Source organism: Tamandua tetradactyla, chromosome 12 (genome assembly GCF_023851605.1).
Source record: "Tamandua tetradactyla isolate mTamTet1 chromosome 12, mTamTet1.pri, whole genome shotgun sequence".
Taxonomy (NCBI): Eukaryota; Metazoa; Chordata; class Mammalia; order Pilosa; family Myrmecophagidae; genus Tamandua; species Tamandua tetradactyla.
Genome location: NC_135338.1, coordinates 464,302 through 481,215, shown reverse-complemented (window position 1 = coordinate 481,215; position 16,914 = coordinate 464,302). Strand labels below are relative to the sequence as shown.

The window sequence follows — 16,914 nt, the reverse complement described above, 5'->3', positions numbered from 1 at the left end:
AGGGGGCTGCACACTGGGAGGGGGCTCTGGCTCCCTGCCTGGGTGTTGAGGGAGTGGGTGGGGGACCGGGAACCGGGTGGAGCCAGCAGCTGTGAGAGCCCGATGCTTTTTAGCAGCCTTGACCTCCGTTTGGCACTCAGCCTGTATTATAGTCCTTTAACTGTTTTCTGCTTCTCTGTGAAAGGTATTTCTGCCTAGTTCTTCCCAGTTGTTCAGAGTTTCTGTAGGGGTCAGAGCCCTGAAGCCTCTCACTCTTCTGTCTTGATCAGGACAGGACCTAGATATGAACATTTTAAAACCAAAATAGTTTTCTACAAGAATTGTACCATTTTGCACCTTACTAGCAGTGTTTGAGAATGTGATTTTCACTTCATTAAAGTGAACTTTTATTTTTAACTCTCCAATTTAGGTGTTTTGAGGACGGCATTATCTGACAATTAAGGTTTATATTTAAAGACTTAGGCAGATCTCTTTTTAGAGGAGATTGTTAATAAAAATAGGTTGAAATGAACTCAAGAGCAAAATACAGAATTATCATATTCTTTTTTATGAATTGTGCAGAAGTTATCCTGCAAAGTTAAGAATTTATTGCACTACATAAAATTTAATATCACTTTTTTCCCTATCTGTGCTTCAATAGGTGTCTCAAGAATTACGACTCTTACGGGAAAATTAAAGAGAAAGTTTGCACTGACCTCAGCAAAGCGGAGAAGGTGCTTGGGCAGTCCATGTCGCAGCTGCCAGTGTCGTACAAGGAGGCTTTGGAGCGCCTGGAGCAAAGCAAGGTACCGTGTCTCCAGGCCTCCAGTCAGTCTGTGCAAAAATGGGCCAGTGCATGTGAGTGAGGGCACCAGAGCGTGTGGCTCTTTTATGACCCACAGAAATCTTCAAACTGAGTTGTACACCCAAGAAAATTCTTCAAAGCAAAAAAGCCAATGAGTAAAATGGAGCACTGGTTCTGAGAGATTTAATTAACTGAGCTCCCAAGACACTCTTCTCCCGACTAGTGTGCTCTGTCCTTCCTGAGCGCTCCTTCTAAGGATTTACGGGTCAACTTGTTTGGTTGGATGCCGCTGAATCAATAACAGAATATTTTGTCCATTGAGAATTCACTATCGTAAGCTCTACATTCTGCTTACTTCTTAAACTCTGGTACTAAGCAATTTTAGTTATCGCTGTTAGAATCCATGGGATTAGAATTTGGTTGGAGACGTCCTAAATCATCTTGCTTAAGATCCCCATTGACCAAAAGTCCCACAGATATTGCCTGGGAGGTCGATAGAGTAAGTATTACGCAGATTCCCTAACTAGTCAAATAAGAAAGTTAAGTTTAAATGATGAAATGTCCTTCCAGAATATGTACCTTTAAAGATAAATTCTTACTTGGAAAAATTCGCTTAAGGCTTGATTATTGGTCCCAAATCCCAAATTAATGGGTAACACAATAATATACAGATAATTGTCATGTAGCTCAAATTGACAAATATACCTCCAAAAGAACTAAGAAATGGATCTAGTAAATGTTATGGGAGATTTAAAATCATTGGTTTCTCAAGATTAAAATAGCTGATCTGTTTCAGAAAAAATAATAGACATTATGTCACTCCTGTTTCTTTTCTTTCTTAAGCCTTTGGTCTCAAATCTTATACTGGCCGAAGAAGATTTAATGAAACTGCGACAGCTCCTCCGACGCTTGAGAGCCAGGTGCACAGAACATGATGGCGTGGGTTTGCACAGGACCGTGCTGGCTCTGTGGGAAAAATGGCTGAGTTTGCTGGAAATTGCTGAAGAGTGGGAGATGTGGTGTGAAGAGCTAAAGCAAGAGTGGAAATTTGTCAGTGAAGAAGTGAGTGTCTCATGTTCAACAAGCCATACGATTTCCAAACAAATGTGCTTAAGTTTTTTTATTTTCATTTTGTTTTTATATAAAATAAGTCCTCAGTCTGTGCCTGTTGTTTATATCCCTTATGTATTGCTCATAAATGTTTATAGAGGTCAGGTCCTATTAAAATAATCCCCAAGAAACTATTCAAATCCTCTCTCAATAGCGGCATTTTCTTGGTATCCGCTATTCTTATAAATAAGTGATCACTTCCTTTTTTAAGCTTAAGAATATCATGCAGGGCAGTGCAATGGTGACTCAGTGATGGTGTGACAGTGGCTCGGGGGCAGAGTTCTCACCTGCCATGCCGGAGATGCGGGTTCAGTTCCTGGTGCCTGCCCATGCAAAAAAAAAAAAAAGTATATATGTGTGTGTGTGTGTGTGTGTGTGTGTGTGTGTGTGTGTGTGTGTGTGTATACCATGCAGATAAGTTAAACCCTCTTAGCAATAACCTTCTTTACATATATAAATATTTGAATTAGCTAAAATGCATATTTAGCCAACTAATTTTGAAGTTAACTACATTTGTTAACTGTGGAAATTAACTACAATTATTAATCATGGACCCAAAAATGTGAGGTATGATGCTCATTCTGAAAAATACCTCCACAATAAATGTCATTCACAGATGTTAATTTAACCTTGGCTCAGAACTTAGGCATCACATATATTTAGAAAGAAAATTAAAAATAGTATAAAATTATCTTAGGATATTCTTTCATCAAAGGGCAAGCCTGTATGAGATACGAATCAGAACAATGAATAAAAACCCTTCTTTCCTATTCATGTAAAAATTCTTGCTAAACTTACTTGAGAGATAAATTGCATGAATAAATAAGTAATTGATTAAATCAGGTCACGTGCTTTGGAATCCAAATGTTCAGCAGTATCGTATCATCCTGCTTAAAACTTGGTATTGTTGAAAGTGACTATCATTTTGGTGGTACTGAAATGGTTTGATAAGTGAATAGTCCCTTGGACATTTAAATTTTATAAATGGGTAGTTTTACCTGGACTGCTGGCACGGAGTTCTCCCCTTCCGTAATGCAGCGTTTGTTGAGTGCCTGCACCAGGCAGCCTGCTGTGCTGAGAAGGCACTTCGCACAGGAGCTGGTCGGATCCTTGCATCACCCTCATGTGGTGAATATTACTACCAATTCATAGACGGGGAAACTGAAGGAGGGAGCGATTAAGACACGGCACAGGTTACCCAGCTACAGAGTTCAAGCTCCTGTGGACCAGGGCTGGGTCCATCTCACTTACCACTGTCGCTTTAGAGTCTGGCAAACGCCTTGTACTTTGTGAGTGCTTAGGAAATAATTTGTTAAGGGGCAGCCCTTATTCAAACCCAGGCCTGCTGGTTCTCAACTTTTGTTCTTTTTATTTTGTCATATTGTCTCTCATATATACCCATTTACAATCGTGTCTTGTTAATTCAGATCCCATTCATTTTTCTAATTATTTATGCAAGCATTTGACAATATGTAACAAAATATTTTTCCAAGAGTGTAGTAGCACAAACAAAACTATAAATGTCCTCATGTAACAATAACAACAACAGCTTATTGAGCTCTTACTACATGCCAGGCGCAGTCCTAAGCACTTTATCTGTACTATTTCATATATCCTCCCAAGAAGCTTAGAAATTTTGTTATTCCCATGTTACAGGTGAGGAAAGTGAGGCCCAGATTCACAGTAAGTGGTGAAGGATGCCATTCAAACTAGTGGTTAGCCATTAAACTGTCAATTTAAGCGCACTGTGATTTTACACATATCAAATTGATGTGAGATTTTAAAATAGTTTTACCCATTCCTGCATCATTTAAAGATCTATACACATCTGATACTGTTAGCATAATTGGTATTTTCTATGTATGACAGTGAATTTATGTTTTTCAAATGCCTGTAGTAACACAAGTCTACTAACTTTCAGAAATAATTAGACTGCAGAGTAGATGTTTTAGGACACAGAAATTTACATATTCCCTTTAAATTGAAAAACTAAAACATACTTAAACTTTTATCTAACTTTTTTTTCCTAAAATCTTACCTGTCTGTTTTGTAAAATAGAATTTGCCCCATGTGGTTATCTATTTTTGGTTATTAAGAATCATTATTTTGTGCTTTAATGATCATAATGTGTTAGAATAAAGTTAAAGTGTGATTGAAAGTATAAGGCTGACTAATTCCCCTTGTACCAAAGCTCCAACAGTCATTTCTTTATCAGTTCCTGTTTATCCATCACTATGTTTGCTTATAGTGCAACTATGGTTCCTTCTCCCTTTCTAAAGTGAGAAATTTTCAAAAAAATTTGTAAGCAATCTTATGAGAATTCTATATTGAAGGCAAATCTTCCAGGGGCTACAGAGGTTCTCCTGGGTGGGAAAGTGAAGGCTTAATTTTTGTGGCACCTATTTTACTGACTTGGGGGGCCTACATTCCCCCCAGACGGCAGAGCCTGAGACATGGGCTTCTGTGCAGGTGCTTCATCTTGGAAAGCAATCCCTGGAACAGAAGTGGGGAACTGAAACTGGAGAAATCAAGTCCTTCGTTGCTTTACTCATATTGGGTCATGGTTGTTGCAGTTGCCCATTTATGGTTCTCATCATGCATGGAAGCACCTGTAATTCCTCTGGATGCTCCATTAAGTCCTCTGGGTTCAGACGTCATTGTTGTAACCCGTAATTTAAATGTATAAATACATACTGGGAGCCCACGCGGTACAGTTTCCGCCAGTATAGGAATTCCTTTCTTTGAATACTGGTTCTCTGGAAAGGAAACCCAAAATAATCCAGAGGCAGGTTAGCTTTAGATTCATGGGAACCCTTACCTTGTTTCCTAGTGGAAATGTAGCTGTCTTCCCAGGAACTAGGACTTCTAATCCAGCCAGTCTTAGGCCTGAGGTCATGAACAGCAAGAGTTCTGTAACTGGCTCTCTGGGGCAGACCCAGTCTAACTGTATCGCTTGGTTTCTGCACCCATGTATTCTAGAAATTGGCGACACAACTCGCTCATGTGGCCCGAAAGGCAGGGCAACTCGTGCCACAACCCACCTGTTTCAGAGCCTTTCATTCTTCAGGCTTCCCCTCAGAATTGGCAGCACTCTGAGAAATGAATCTGAACAATATCCAAGGCTCTAGTATATACTGACTCCCAAATCCAAATAGGCCAAGCCAGTGCTATGCCTCTTTTTTTTTTTAATACAGTTTTATCGAGATACACTCAGACACCACACAAACCATCTGAAATACACAATCACTGGTTCATAGTGTCATCACGTAGTTGTGCATTCATCCCCATGATCAATTTTGGAATATTTTCATTACTCCAGAAAGGAAATAAAAATAAAAAATAAAACCCACATCCTCCCATATCCCTTATCCCCCCCACCCCCACCCCCACTGACCCATAGTATTGGTGTGGTACATTTGTTGGCTGTTAATGAAAGAATATTAAAATATTACTTTTAACCATAGTCTATAGTTTGCAATAGGTACATTTTTCCCTGTATATCCATCTATTATTATTTTTAACATATGTTCCCCCTCTTATTTATTTATTTTTAATCCATATGTTTTACTCATCTGTCCATACCATAGATAAAAGGAGCATCAGACACAAGGTTTTCACAATCACACAGTCACCTTGCAAAAGCTTTATCATTATGCAATCATCTGCAAGAAACATGGTGTTCTAGTTTGCTAGCTGCCGGAATGCAATATACCAGAAACAGTTAACAAGGAGAATTTAATGAGTTGCTAGTTTACAGTTCTAAGGCCGAGAAAACGTCCCAATTAAAACAAGTCTATAGACATGTCCAATCTAAGGCATCCAGGGAAAGATACCTTGGTTCAAGAAGGCCGATGAAGTTCAGGGTTTCTCTCTCAAGTGAGAAGGCACATGGTGAACACAGTCAGGGCTTCTCTCTCAGCTGGAAGGGCACATGGCGAACACGGCGTCATCTGCTAGCTTTCTCTCCTGGCTTCTGGTTTCATGAAGCTCCCCAGGAGGTGTTTTTCTTCATCTCCAAAGGTCACTGGAGCTGGTGGACTCTCTGCTTCGTGGTGCTGCAGCATTCTCTGCACTCTCTGAATCTCATTCTCCAAAACGTTTCCTCTTTTATAGGACTCCAATAAACCAATCAAGACCCACCCAAATGGGTGGAGACATGTCTTCACCTAATCCAGTTTAACAACCACTCTTGACTAAATCACATCATCCAGGGAGATGATCTGATTATAGTTTCAAACATACAGTATTGAGTAGGAATTATTCTACCTTCATGAAATGATATTTTGATTAAAACATGGCTTTTCTAGGGGGCATGCTTCCTTTCAAATCAGCACACATGGCTACTGGAACACAGCTCTACATTTTCAGGCAGTTCCCTCCAGCCTCTCTGTTATGCCTTAACCAACAAGATGATATCTATATAATGTGTGAGAATTAACCTCCAGGATAACCTCTTGACTCTGTTTGAAATCTCTCAGTCACTGACACTTTATTTTGTCTCATTTCTCTCTTCCCCCTTTTGGTCTAGAAAGTTTTCTCAATCCCTTGATGCTGAGTCTCAGCTCATTCTAGGATTTCTGCCCCCTGTTGCCAGGGAGGTCCACACCCCTGGGAGTCATGTCCCACCTAGAGAAGGGGAGGGCAGTGAGTTCACTTGCCATGCTGGCTGAGAGAGAGAGGCCACATCTGAGCAACAAAAGAGGTTCTCTGGGGGTGACTCTTAGGCCTAATTTTAAGTAGACTTAGCCTGTCCTTTGTGGGGGTAAGCTTTATATGAACAAACCCCAAGATTGAGGGCTTGGCCTATTGATTTGGTTGTCCCCACTGCTTACGAGAATATCAGTAATTCTCCAGAAAAGAAAGTTGAATTTTCCCCCTTTCTTGCCATTCCCCCAAGGGGACTTTTATGCCTGTCTAAATGGTAGAGGCACAAGATCGAACAACTTGGCCTTTACCTAAAGAAGAAGTTTGGCATGCCCCAAACCATTGGGCTCCTGGAAGCTTACTTGATTTGGGGGCCCCTAAGTTTTCACAGGCTTTATTTCCCACCTTTGTCACGTCTTATTGGACACCCGGGTCCTTTGTCACCATGATTTCAGTGAGCATGATACCATAATCGCAGTTGACCACTGTGTTATTCTGCAGTGTCGAGAAAACAAGATGCCTGGCTCTGTTACTGCAGAGCAGGAGAGTCAGCATTGCTCTAGGACAGAACGTGGTGTTTGTGCTGTGTCGCTGAGAGGAGGGCCAGAGGACTTGAGAGGCATAAGGAGGATCTGACTCAAAGGGCACCTTAAGACTCTACTTCATCTTCAGTATGAGTTCAGAGCTGGTGAAACTTCAGTTTCCAGATACACAGTGTCTTAAGTTATGTTTTTCTGAATTCTGCACGTAGTAGGGGACGATAAATATTTGGTTCAGCCATTTTGGCTGCTTTCCCTTTGGAAGACGTCAGAATAATAAAGATCCATCAGACTTACTTTTTGAGCATGTAGGCATCAGAAGTGAAAGAAAAGAGATATGAAGAAAAGCTTTGCAGATTTGGTGGTTACCCAACCACTAATATTTAGTGAAAGCAGTACGAGGAGCTCGTTCTAACTTCCTCTGATCATCTCAGGAGGAATATTGCTTTCTCCAGTTGAAGTCTGAAGGAGGAATAAATTATTTATGAAAATCTGCAACAGTCTTTCCTTACTACAACAATATGTCATTTTAATCATACATCTACATGAGCAATAGTTTGGAACTACTGGATTCTGAATGTAGAGGAATAATATTTGCAGCTATAGAAAAGCAAACATTACTCTGAGCTATGATGTGACATTGGGAACCCTTTGAACAACCAGTATGCAAAAATTATGACTGTCAAGGTATTATGTCAGGTCCTGAAATGAAAAGAATATATTTTGCTTATTTTAACTCTATTGTTTTGTTAATTTAATCAGATTGAACGAGAAGCAATTATTTTAGATAATCTTCAAGAAGAGTTGCCCGAAATTTCCAAAACAAAAGAGGCAGCTACCACAGAGGAACTCTCTGAGCTGCTAGACTGTTTATGTCAATATAAAGAGAATGTGGAGATGCAGCAGCTGATACTGACCCTACTTCTTCAACGCATAAAACGTATCCAGAATGTTCCTGATGCCTTAGGGTCTATGGAAACAATTCCAGCGTTTCAGGAGATTGCAGCTATGCAAGAACGGTGTAACAAGTAAGATCTGTTTAAGGAAACGTGCTTGATGACTTAAAATGAGAAGATATTATATTTTAAAAATATCAAAAATTTTATGGAGTAATGGTGACAGGTATAAAAAAGGAATGGAAAGGATAATCATAATTAAGAACAAGCACATGTTCTCCATCCTAGTTATTACTGAGGTTTAATCTTTGTGTGTGTGTGTGCGTTTGCTGTTTTTCTTATTTAGTAATACATAGACATTACAGAAAATTAAGAGAACGTGAGAAATTATAAAGATGAATGTAAATATCCATCTTTAATCTCACCACTCAGCAACAACCATTGCCAGTCCTTTTTCTCTATTCATTGTGATCTTTTGTCTATGATTATAATTTTAAGCAAATTGAGATCCTACTACTTATACTGTTTTGTGTTCTGAGAATGATGACCATAGCATGTGTGTTTTCTTATGCCATAATGTTCTTCATAAACCTGGCTACCTAATTTTTCCATCAGGTGGGTATGCCCTAATATAGATCCTTTCTATTATTGCTAAGTTTTTTCTTTCCTAAAAATAAAAACATTGCAGTGAATTTTCTTATGCCAGAATATCTCTCTGCATCTGTGATTGATTCATTGAAAAAAATGTCCAGAAATGGATTCATTGTGCCCCTTTGATTAATATGGGCATAAGAAGTTTACAACTAAATATACTTGTCAAATAGCTTTCGGGAAAGATTTTATCCACTTAAACTCTTCTTCTGACATGGTGGCTACATCCCCAGCAGATGGGGTTCAATGAAGATTAAAAAGGCAAGGGGGGCAGTCCAACGGAGGCACAGTGGCAGAATTCTTGCCTATCATGCTAGAGACCCATGTTCGATTCCCGGTGCCTGCCCACGTGGGAAATAAATAAATAAATAACGCCAGTGGGGTTATTTTCGGTTGGGCTTGGGAATTAAATGAAAGAAAAAAATGGAGCTTAAGATGGCAATTGGAATGTAAAGTGTGAAAGGAGGATACTTGGGGGTGAAAGTTTTAAAGAAGGTTTTGGTTGGGCGGCAGAATTTTAACTTTGTATGCATGCATATAAATCATTGAAAATCGGTGCTTTTCTCTCAAGAACAAAAATCTTTTGTAAGCTAGGCAAAAATTTTATTAATTGTTTTTTTGAGAAACAATTTGTTATTTTGATGCTGTTATTTTAGACTTTTTCATAAAGCTCAGAAAAATAAGGAGTTGATACAGACTGAAATCCAAGAAAGACATTCCTTGATAAAGGAAATCATTGCTTTGAAGAATTTATTTCAGCAGACTACAACTTCTTTCCAAAATTTGGCATTACAGGACCACCCTGAAAAGGCAGAACAGTTTGAGGTAAGTGAAAAGTGAACTAGTGAATGTGACTGATAAAGATTCACAATTTTGTTTACAAAATCCAAAGGTAACTAAGCACCTCGGGTGAGGTGTAGTGGTCCAGGGAGAAAGGAAAGCTATGCTAAGGCCCTGTGGCTTCATGTGGGCAGAGTAATGGAAGAAGATTAGTGAGGTTGGAGTGCAAAGGGCAGAGTGAGGCCAGGCTGAGAGGTCAGTAGGAACTCAGCAACCATATTTCAGTTGCATTTGGTTAACAGGGCTCTCAGACCACTTTTGAGTAGCATATTTGAGTACTCACTTTAGTAGGAACTAACATCTTAGCCCTAATAGGGGATCTATGCACATGCTAAGGGTCATTTAGAAACTCGTTTCTTTAGAATGGTTTATTCTCTCATTCGTATCCAATGGTAGAAACCAAAAATTATATTTGAACGTTTATTCATAAATTGTATGTTGTTCTTAATGAGAACTTTTGGGTCACTAAATATTAAAAAAGGAAACTTACTCACAAAAGCAATCTTTATGGCGTCTTTGTATAGCTTCGAATGAAAACTTGAAGTCTTGGACTACATCTAGATAAAACAGGATCAAATTTATATCTCAAACCTCATTTTTGTCTGAATGGCCTCGTTCTTTAACTTTCCCTCTATAGATCTGCTCTCTGCTGAGAATTAAGAAAAGGAAAACAGTGACACAGGACTGAGTCATTTAAAATTGAAATCGTTCTTCAGTTTAGTGACTGGATCCATTAACACAAACAATGCTACTGAACAGATACTGTTAAAAAAAAAAAAAATACAACAAAGTCAAGAAGTATTTTTCCACTTGGTCTTTGGGAAACTTTCCCAAACAAATGAGTTTGTCCTTTATAATTACTACAGGAGAACGTAGATCAGATTCTGTTTCTAGGCCACAACCAATAGACTATTTATTCAGGTTTCTTTTATCTCCTGAAGCCTAAATTCTTTGCATGGAACTGGAACCCTCCCTTTTGAAAGAAGTGCAGTTCTGCTGGGCTGTCTAATTACATGAAAGTAGACACTTCTGCTTCAGCCATAGGGCTTTTAGTGGCCTTGAACCATTGTGATGATAATGTAGGATGAAGCAGAAATGGCAACAAGTTAATAACAAAAAAAAAGTTCTTTGAAACTTTTTGCTACTTGCAGCTTTTTAGACCAGGACTGTAACTGAGATACGGTTAAATCATAGAGATACTTTAGAAGAAGGAGATGTTGTAATGTCCTTTCACAACAATGGTTTGACACTATGAAGAGAGATCAGGTTTAACTCTTACACTTTAAAAGGCATCATCTGACTAAATGAAGTATCTCTCAGGCTTAATCGACTTGTATCAATCGTGAAGTTTTGTCATGCAAAGTTGGCTCATTTAAATCAGAAGGATGTGCTGGAAAGCTGTTTTCATTTTTTAAACTTTTTCCCTGTCCTGTGAGTATTGAAACTCTCTTGATGTTTTTAGGAGCTTCAAAGTGTTCTTGAGAAAGAGAAGCTAACTTTTGAGAATATTATGGAAAAACTGCGAATCAAGTATTCTGAAATGTATACCATAGTCCCTGCAGAGATTGAATCTCAGATGGACGAATGCCGAAAAACTTTAGAAGACATAGATGAGAAGGTAATAATAACGTTTGTACTGGTGTTATTATGCATGGAGTTGAATGATTATAGAAGGAAATCTCATTAATATCATACTTTCATTTACCCTGGTTTCAGTTATGACTGTTTTGATAGAATTTAGTTGTGACAATTTTGTGTATTGATAATGGAATCAGATAATTTGTGTATTTTTAGTTTTCAAAATGCTTAGTTTTCTTTTCTTACATTTTAAAATTATACAATATCCTTATCTTAGCTTTTTTTTAACTGAAGAACCACTTAAAAATTTTGGATATGAATAGTACTTTCCTTAAAAACATATATTCTGGGAACATTTTGAAATTGCAACAAAGAACAATAAGAATACAAATTTCATAGCTCAGTAGGAATAGCATTTAATGATGATAACACAAACCTGACAAAGCACACCTGGACAGATCTTTATACCCAAATTCCAGATTTGAAAAAAGGTTGGAAAATAATGGTATTAAAGGGATAGGAGCTTAGCAAGATAATTTTATTGAATTTTAAAAAGGCAGCCCAAATCCAACTGAACAAAAGTTCTATTTAGTCCAGCATCCGTCAAAAGATTTTTGTACTTGAAACCTGGAAATACCTATAACTTGATAAAATAGGTTGTAAATGCACACAAAATAATTGAATTTCAAACTTACTTGCTAGAATCCATCATTAACAGCAGTGAAAGATTTCTTAGGACAATCTAACCCTTGTTGTAAAAAACATGTAAACTCCTAATACATATCCATAACAAATCTTTTAGACTGCACACAAGAAAATTTGTGATGAGGTACCTCAAGGATCACATTGTACTGATTTTATCTTAAATATTTTGAGAGAAACTAAACGCCGTTCTCATAAACATGTCATGTGAAAATCCCTAACAAAGTGAATTAATCATCAAAATCAGTCTTTCAGATTTGGAGCTGAAAATTTAGCTGTAACTTGTATATTTGTAACAAAGACCAATGATTTTTACTTTTTGATGTATCTAAAGGGAAGTCAAGAATTCGGCAGCAGACGCAGTGCCATCTGTTTAATTCAGATGGTTCCTTATTCTTCCCACATCATGATCTTGCCTAATGGATTTAAATGATATTTCTTTCTACTGGAAGAAGAATAATCTGCAATATCAGAAAACTTCATTTTGTGGTCATTTGTGATATAGCAGTAGAAAACTAATACAGGATCGAAGTAGAAATTTATTTATTTATTTTTGAGTGAGCTTAAGTGTGAAATGATCTTTGGAACAAAAACGTGATATAAAAATATCAAGAGCCTGATGTTATGAACAGCCTGGACCTTGGAGTCTGGAGACTTCCCACTTCTCGGGACAAGTTCAACCACTACGTCGACATGTGACCTTAACAAGCCATTTAGCCTGTGGTTTGCTTTCTGCATCTGTGTATTATCTAAATAGAATGGTTTTAGCCTCAATGACTGTACAGATGTAGTGGTTCTTTAGAGATTCATAAGGATTACACAAAAGCATGAAGTAGTACCTGCTTATTTAGTGGCTGCTTAGAGAAAGCCTTAACAACATAGCTTGGAAAAAAAACAAGGACACAAACTATTCAGGTATTTGAAAAATGATACATTCAATATTCATTTATCTTTCCTAGCACAAGTTATTTCTTAAGAAAATCATTCAGATAAAAAAAATTACACTGCTCAGCAGCTAGATATCTGATTGCTGTGAATACGCAAACTAGAAACTTTCACATGGAGAAAAATTAAGCTCTCAGCATCTTCACAAAATTGAAAAAGCTAGTTTTCGAAGATTATTTTACCCAAGTCTGTATTAAGTAGGAATTACATGTTCTTTAGTCAATTTGAGAAGTAGTATTATTTTTTTTTACTTTAAAAAAAATTTATTTATTAATTTAAAAAATTAACAAACCAAATAAAACATCAACATATATAATCAGTAATTCACAATATCATCACTTAATTTGCATATCCATCATTTCTTAGAACATTTGCATCAATTCAGAAAAAGAAATAAAAAGACAACAGAAAAAGAAATAAAATGAATACAGAAAAGAGAAAAAAGATTATACCTACCATACCCCTTACCCCTCGCTTTCATTGATCACTAGCATTTCAAACTAAATTTATTTTAGCATTTGTTCCCTAGGAGCTAAGCCTGAGAAAGAGATTCAGTTGCACACTATTAATTGAAGTGCTCCCAGGCAAGGAAAGTGAGGGCAGCAGAGCAGAACAGGGGAAACAGCTGAGGTCTTACTTAGTTGGTGTCTTGGTGTTTCCAACAGTCCATGCAGTAGTTTTGGCCAAGATGGCACTTACCTGCAGTATTTATCCTGGATTATATTCAATGAATTTTCATGTATTCATTTACTTGTTTGTTTTCTTTATTTGGATTGAATTTAAAAGGTCAGCTCAGCTCAGCCACCATATATTGCTCTACTTATTCACATGCACATTAATTCATTAACCACTATGGTTTGGAATTTTTCCTCCAATCCTTAAACCGCTTTTATAGCTCAAATAGCATGCAGGGTAGCTACTCCCTTAGCTTTTAGAGTACACAAACTACCTCTAAACCAAATGCGTCTTTCTTCCTTTGTTACAGATTAGCAATGAAGTCTTGAAAAGTTCACCATCATATGCAATGAGCAGAAAAATAGAAGAAATTAATAATGGGCTTCATAATGTTGAAAAGATGTTGCAGCAGAAAAGCAAAAATATTGAAAAAGCTCAAGAAATTCAAAAGGTAACATGTCCTTCAACTCCGTTCAGCACTTGGTGTTTCTGTCTTTCCTTTCCCCGGTGCATCAAGCACTACAGGCTATGCTCTTTGGAAAATCTGAAGCATAGAGACCTTAGACCAGACCCACTAGGCATGCCATTACTGAGAGAACCACCCTACAGAGGCTTTGTAGACAATGACGCATTCGAGAATTGTTCTGGGTGGGAGAAGGGTGCACGGGTGGTTCGTGGTAGAATTCGCCATTCATGCAGGAGACCCAGTTCGATTCCCGGATGCACCCCCGCCCCCCCTCCAAAAAAAAAAAAAGAATTGTTCTCAGTCTTTCCATAGTGGGAATAGGCCCTGACTCCTGAGAGTGTATTGTATGGACTAGCCTTTTCACATATAAAGAAAAGTAAGGAATATTATCTTCATAACCCTGACATAAAAAATAATTCAATAGGATATGAGAAGTATTAGCTTTTCTAGGTAAATCTGTACATAAACATAAAATTTTACCTCTTAATTTCCATGTAAACTCATAAATGTGGAAAATATTTTTATTCTAATCTAAATTTTTAGGAACTATTATAATTTAAAAAGAGGTCAGGATATGGCTTACTCTTAGACAAAATCTTGGATTCTTAAGCAGAGAAATCAAAGTAAAGTCAGATTTTCCCATAATTTTCTTTAAAATTTAATGTCTAATTTAAAGTAAAAAGAATAGCTAGACTTGGATAGATTTCCAAAACCTACAAACTCCAGATGGGTGCCTGAACCAGATGAGTCCTGAAATGCAGAGGGCCAGTCCTTCCAGGACAAACTAGTTCCATCCCCCTACCCCATATTAACGACAGCCCCTTCCAACCTGAAAAAGTTAGAATAGGCATAGCCCAAATACCCCTAAAGAGTGGGAGAAAGATCAAAGGTGATTGTGGAGTTATACAGAAAAGGTCAGTTTAACAAGTGAGTATGATTGCTGAATCATTTTACTGATATTTCTTTGAGCCTCTGGTACCTTAGAGCAGCTAGAAATAAAAATCTAAAACTGTAGAATTTAACCCATACCAAACTCTGAAATCTGTTCTACAACTAATTGTTGCGATGTACTTTGAAATGTATTGCTTTTATGTATATATGTTATTTAACAAGAAGAGGAATATAACAGAGAAGATAAGATTTCACAAATGAGTATAACTGCTGAATCATTAATTTGATATTTCTGTTGGTCTCCAGTGTCTTAGAGCAATGAAAAGAAAAAACAAAAAATTGTGGACCTGTAACCTATACCAAACTTTAAAATCTGCTGTATAACTACTTGTTAAAATGTAGTTGGAAATTTATTGCTTTTTTGTACATAATAAATAAGTTTTAAAAAATTGCATTTTTACATTTAAAAATTATTTTTTAAGAATTGAGTATTTTACCTATGAGATTTCCTCTGCTGAAACAAGTTCAGATTTGAATCCAACCTTGACTTCCTGAGTCAAAGTTGTTGCTGCTAATACAGGTAGCTAGAACTTTCTGCCATTGCATTAATTCCGAGTCAGAACAGATATTTTCTTTATATTCATTTTCTTTTTATGCTTAGTAAAAATTGTCTTCTAGATTAAGCACATACATACTGGTCTAAACCGGTTCAGATGTTTACCCAAATCCTTTTTAAACGTAACGTTTATGTTTGCTCTTGAAACTCATTACTCTTGAGAGGGCAGGGCTGTGTGGAGCTTGTCACTTGTCATTCATCTCTGGAAATCCCAGGTCCTTCCACTCTGTATAGCTAATTCACACTGAAAGGAATGCAGAGCAAGACAGCTCCCTCCGAAGAAGAGTTTTCCAGTTTGAATCGTAAGTTGTTACTGGGTATAAATGAATAACGGATGCTGCCTGGTAGCATTTACAAGTGAGAATACTGTGTGAAAAGTAGGAATTAACGCAATAAACCATGGTATCTCTATTCAAGTTGACTTATGATTTCCTCCTCTAGAAAATGTGGGATGAGCTCGATCTCTGGCACTCCAGGCTGAATGAACTGGATTCTGAAGTTCAGGACGTGGTCGAACAGGCCCCAGACCAGGCTCAAGAATGGATGGACAACTTAATGATTCCCTTTCAGCAGTATCAGCAAGTGTCACAGAGAGCAGAATCCAGAACCTCGCAGTTAAATAAGGTGCGGCTGTAACGCGATGCCTGCAAATGCCGAGGCATTGAGATGGGTTTAAAACAAAACAGAAATATATTCAGAGGCGGTCACTTTGCTTGGAATTGTTGGTTTTAGAACCTGAAGCTAGAATTTCCTGCTGGTATAGGAAGGTGGTCTAATTGGGCAGGTAAAATTAAGTGTCCGAAAGTCAGACCACAGCAGAGGCTCAGGCAAACACAGGGCATTGAGGAAGCCAAAGGAAAACCCGGGGCTTCCCAACAGAGACCAGGAATGGGAATTTAGGGCAGGTACTTTCAGGAGTCCAGGGAGTGAGCCAGTAGTAAGAAAGACTGCCATTTGAACAAGATACCTCCCCACCCCTCACTTTACAAATAGGGGCTGCCAGGGGGTGAGTCGTGTATATGATCACGCAATAGCAAGGCAGGATCCTGGGAAATTGGGCTATTAAGGACAAAATACAAGTCCAGTTGTCTGAATGAAGCATTGACAGGGGAACCAGGCCAGCTGCAAGGCTAACTCAGAACCCTTGCTGAGGTTCATAGTGTTGGAGTTTAAGTCTCAAATCCTTTCCACCTTTGGCTAGAATTAGTCTTGTCAGGTGGAGAAAACCTGGACGGGGTGGTCAAGTGGCCTCAGCCCCAGAAAGAGGGGTCCTGCCAGGCCTGACACAGCACTGACACTGATTCTACATCCGAGACTCATTCATCTCAAGTACAAAGGCATCCGGCTAAGTGGGATACTGCCTCTCTCTGACAGGCCACGATTAAGATGGAGGAGTACAGTGACCATTTGAAGAGCACTGAGGCTTGGATAGAAAATACCATTTGTTTGCTGGCCAGTCCTGCAGACTATGATTCTGCAAGGGCTCTGAGTCATCATGCTAGCACCCTTCAGGTAAGTGTTCTATGTCTTCTGGGTTCTACTTCTACTCCTCATCACTTCTATTACTAGTGATTAGG

General features: G+C 38.1%; 1 protein-coding gene across 8 annotated transcripts in view; it reads left to right on the top strand.

Annotated features, from left to right (window-relative positions):
• Positions 1-16,914, top strand: part of SYNE2 (spectrin repeat containing nuclear envelope protein 2) — a 384,031-nt gene that overhangs the window by 229,421 nt on the left and 137,696 nt on the right. For all 8 annotated transcript variants that reach the window (XM_077122415.1, XM_077122416.1, XM_077122418.1 and 5 more), the window contains 8 exons: positions 641-785; positions 1,628-1,846; positions 7,840-8,105; positions 9,281-9,449; positions 10,927-11,082; positions 13,675-13,815; positions 15,779-15,961; positions 16,712-16,849. In XM_077122415.1, coding sequence (XP_076978530.1) covers positions 641-785; positions 1,628-1,846; positions 7,840-8,105; positions 9,281-9,449; positions 10,927-11,082; positions 13,675-13,815; positions 15,779-15,961; positions 16,712-16,849 — 1,417 coding nt within the window. The remainder of the gene's footprint in view (positions 1-640; positions 786-1,627; positions 1,847-7,839; positions 8,106-9,280; positions 9,450-10,926; positions 11,083-13,674; positions 13,816-15,778; positions 15,962-16,711; positions 16,850-16,914) is intronic.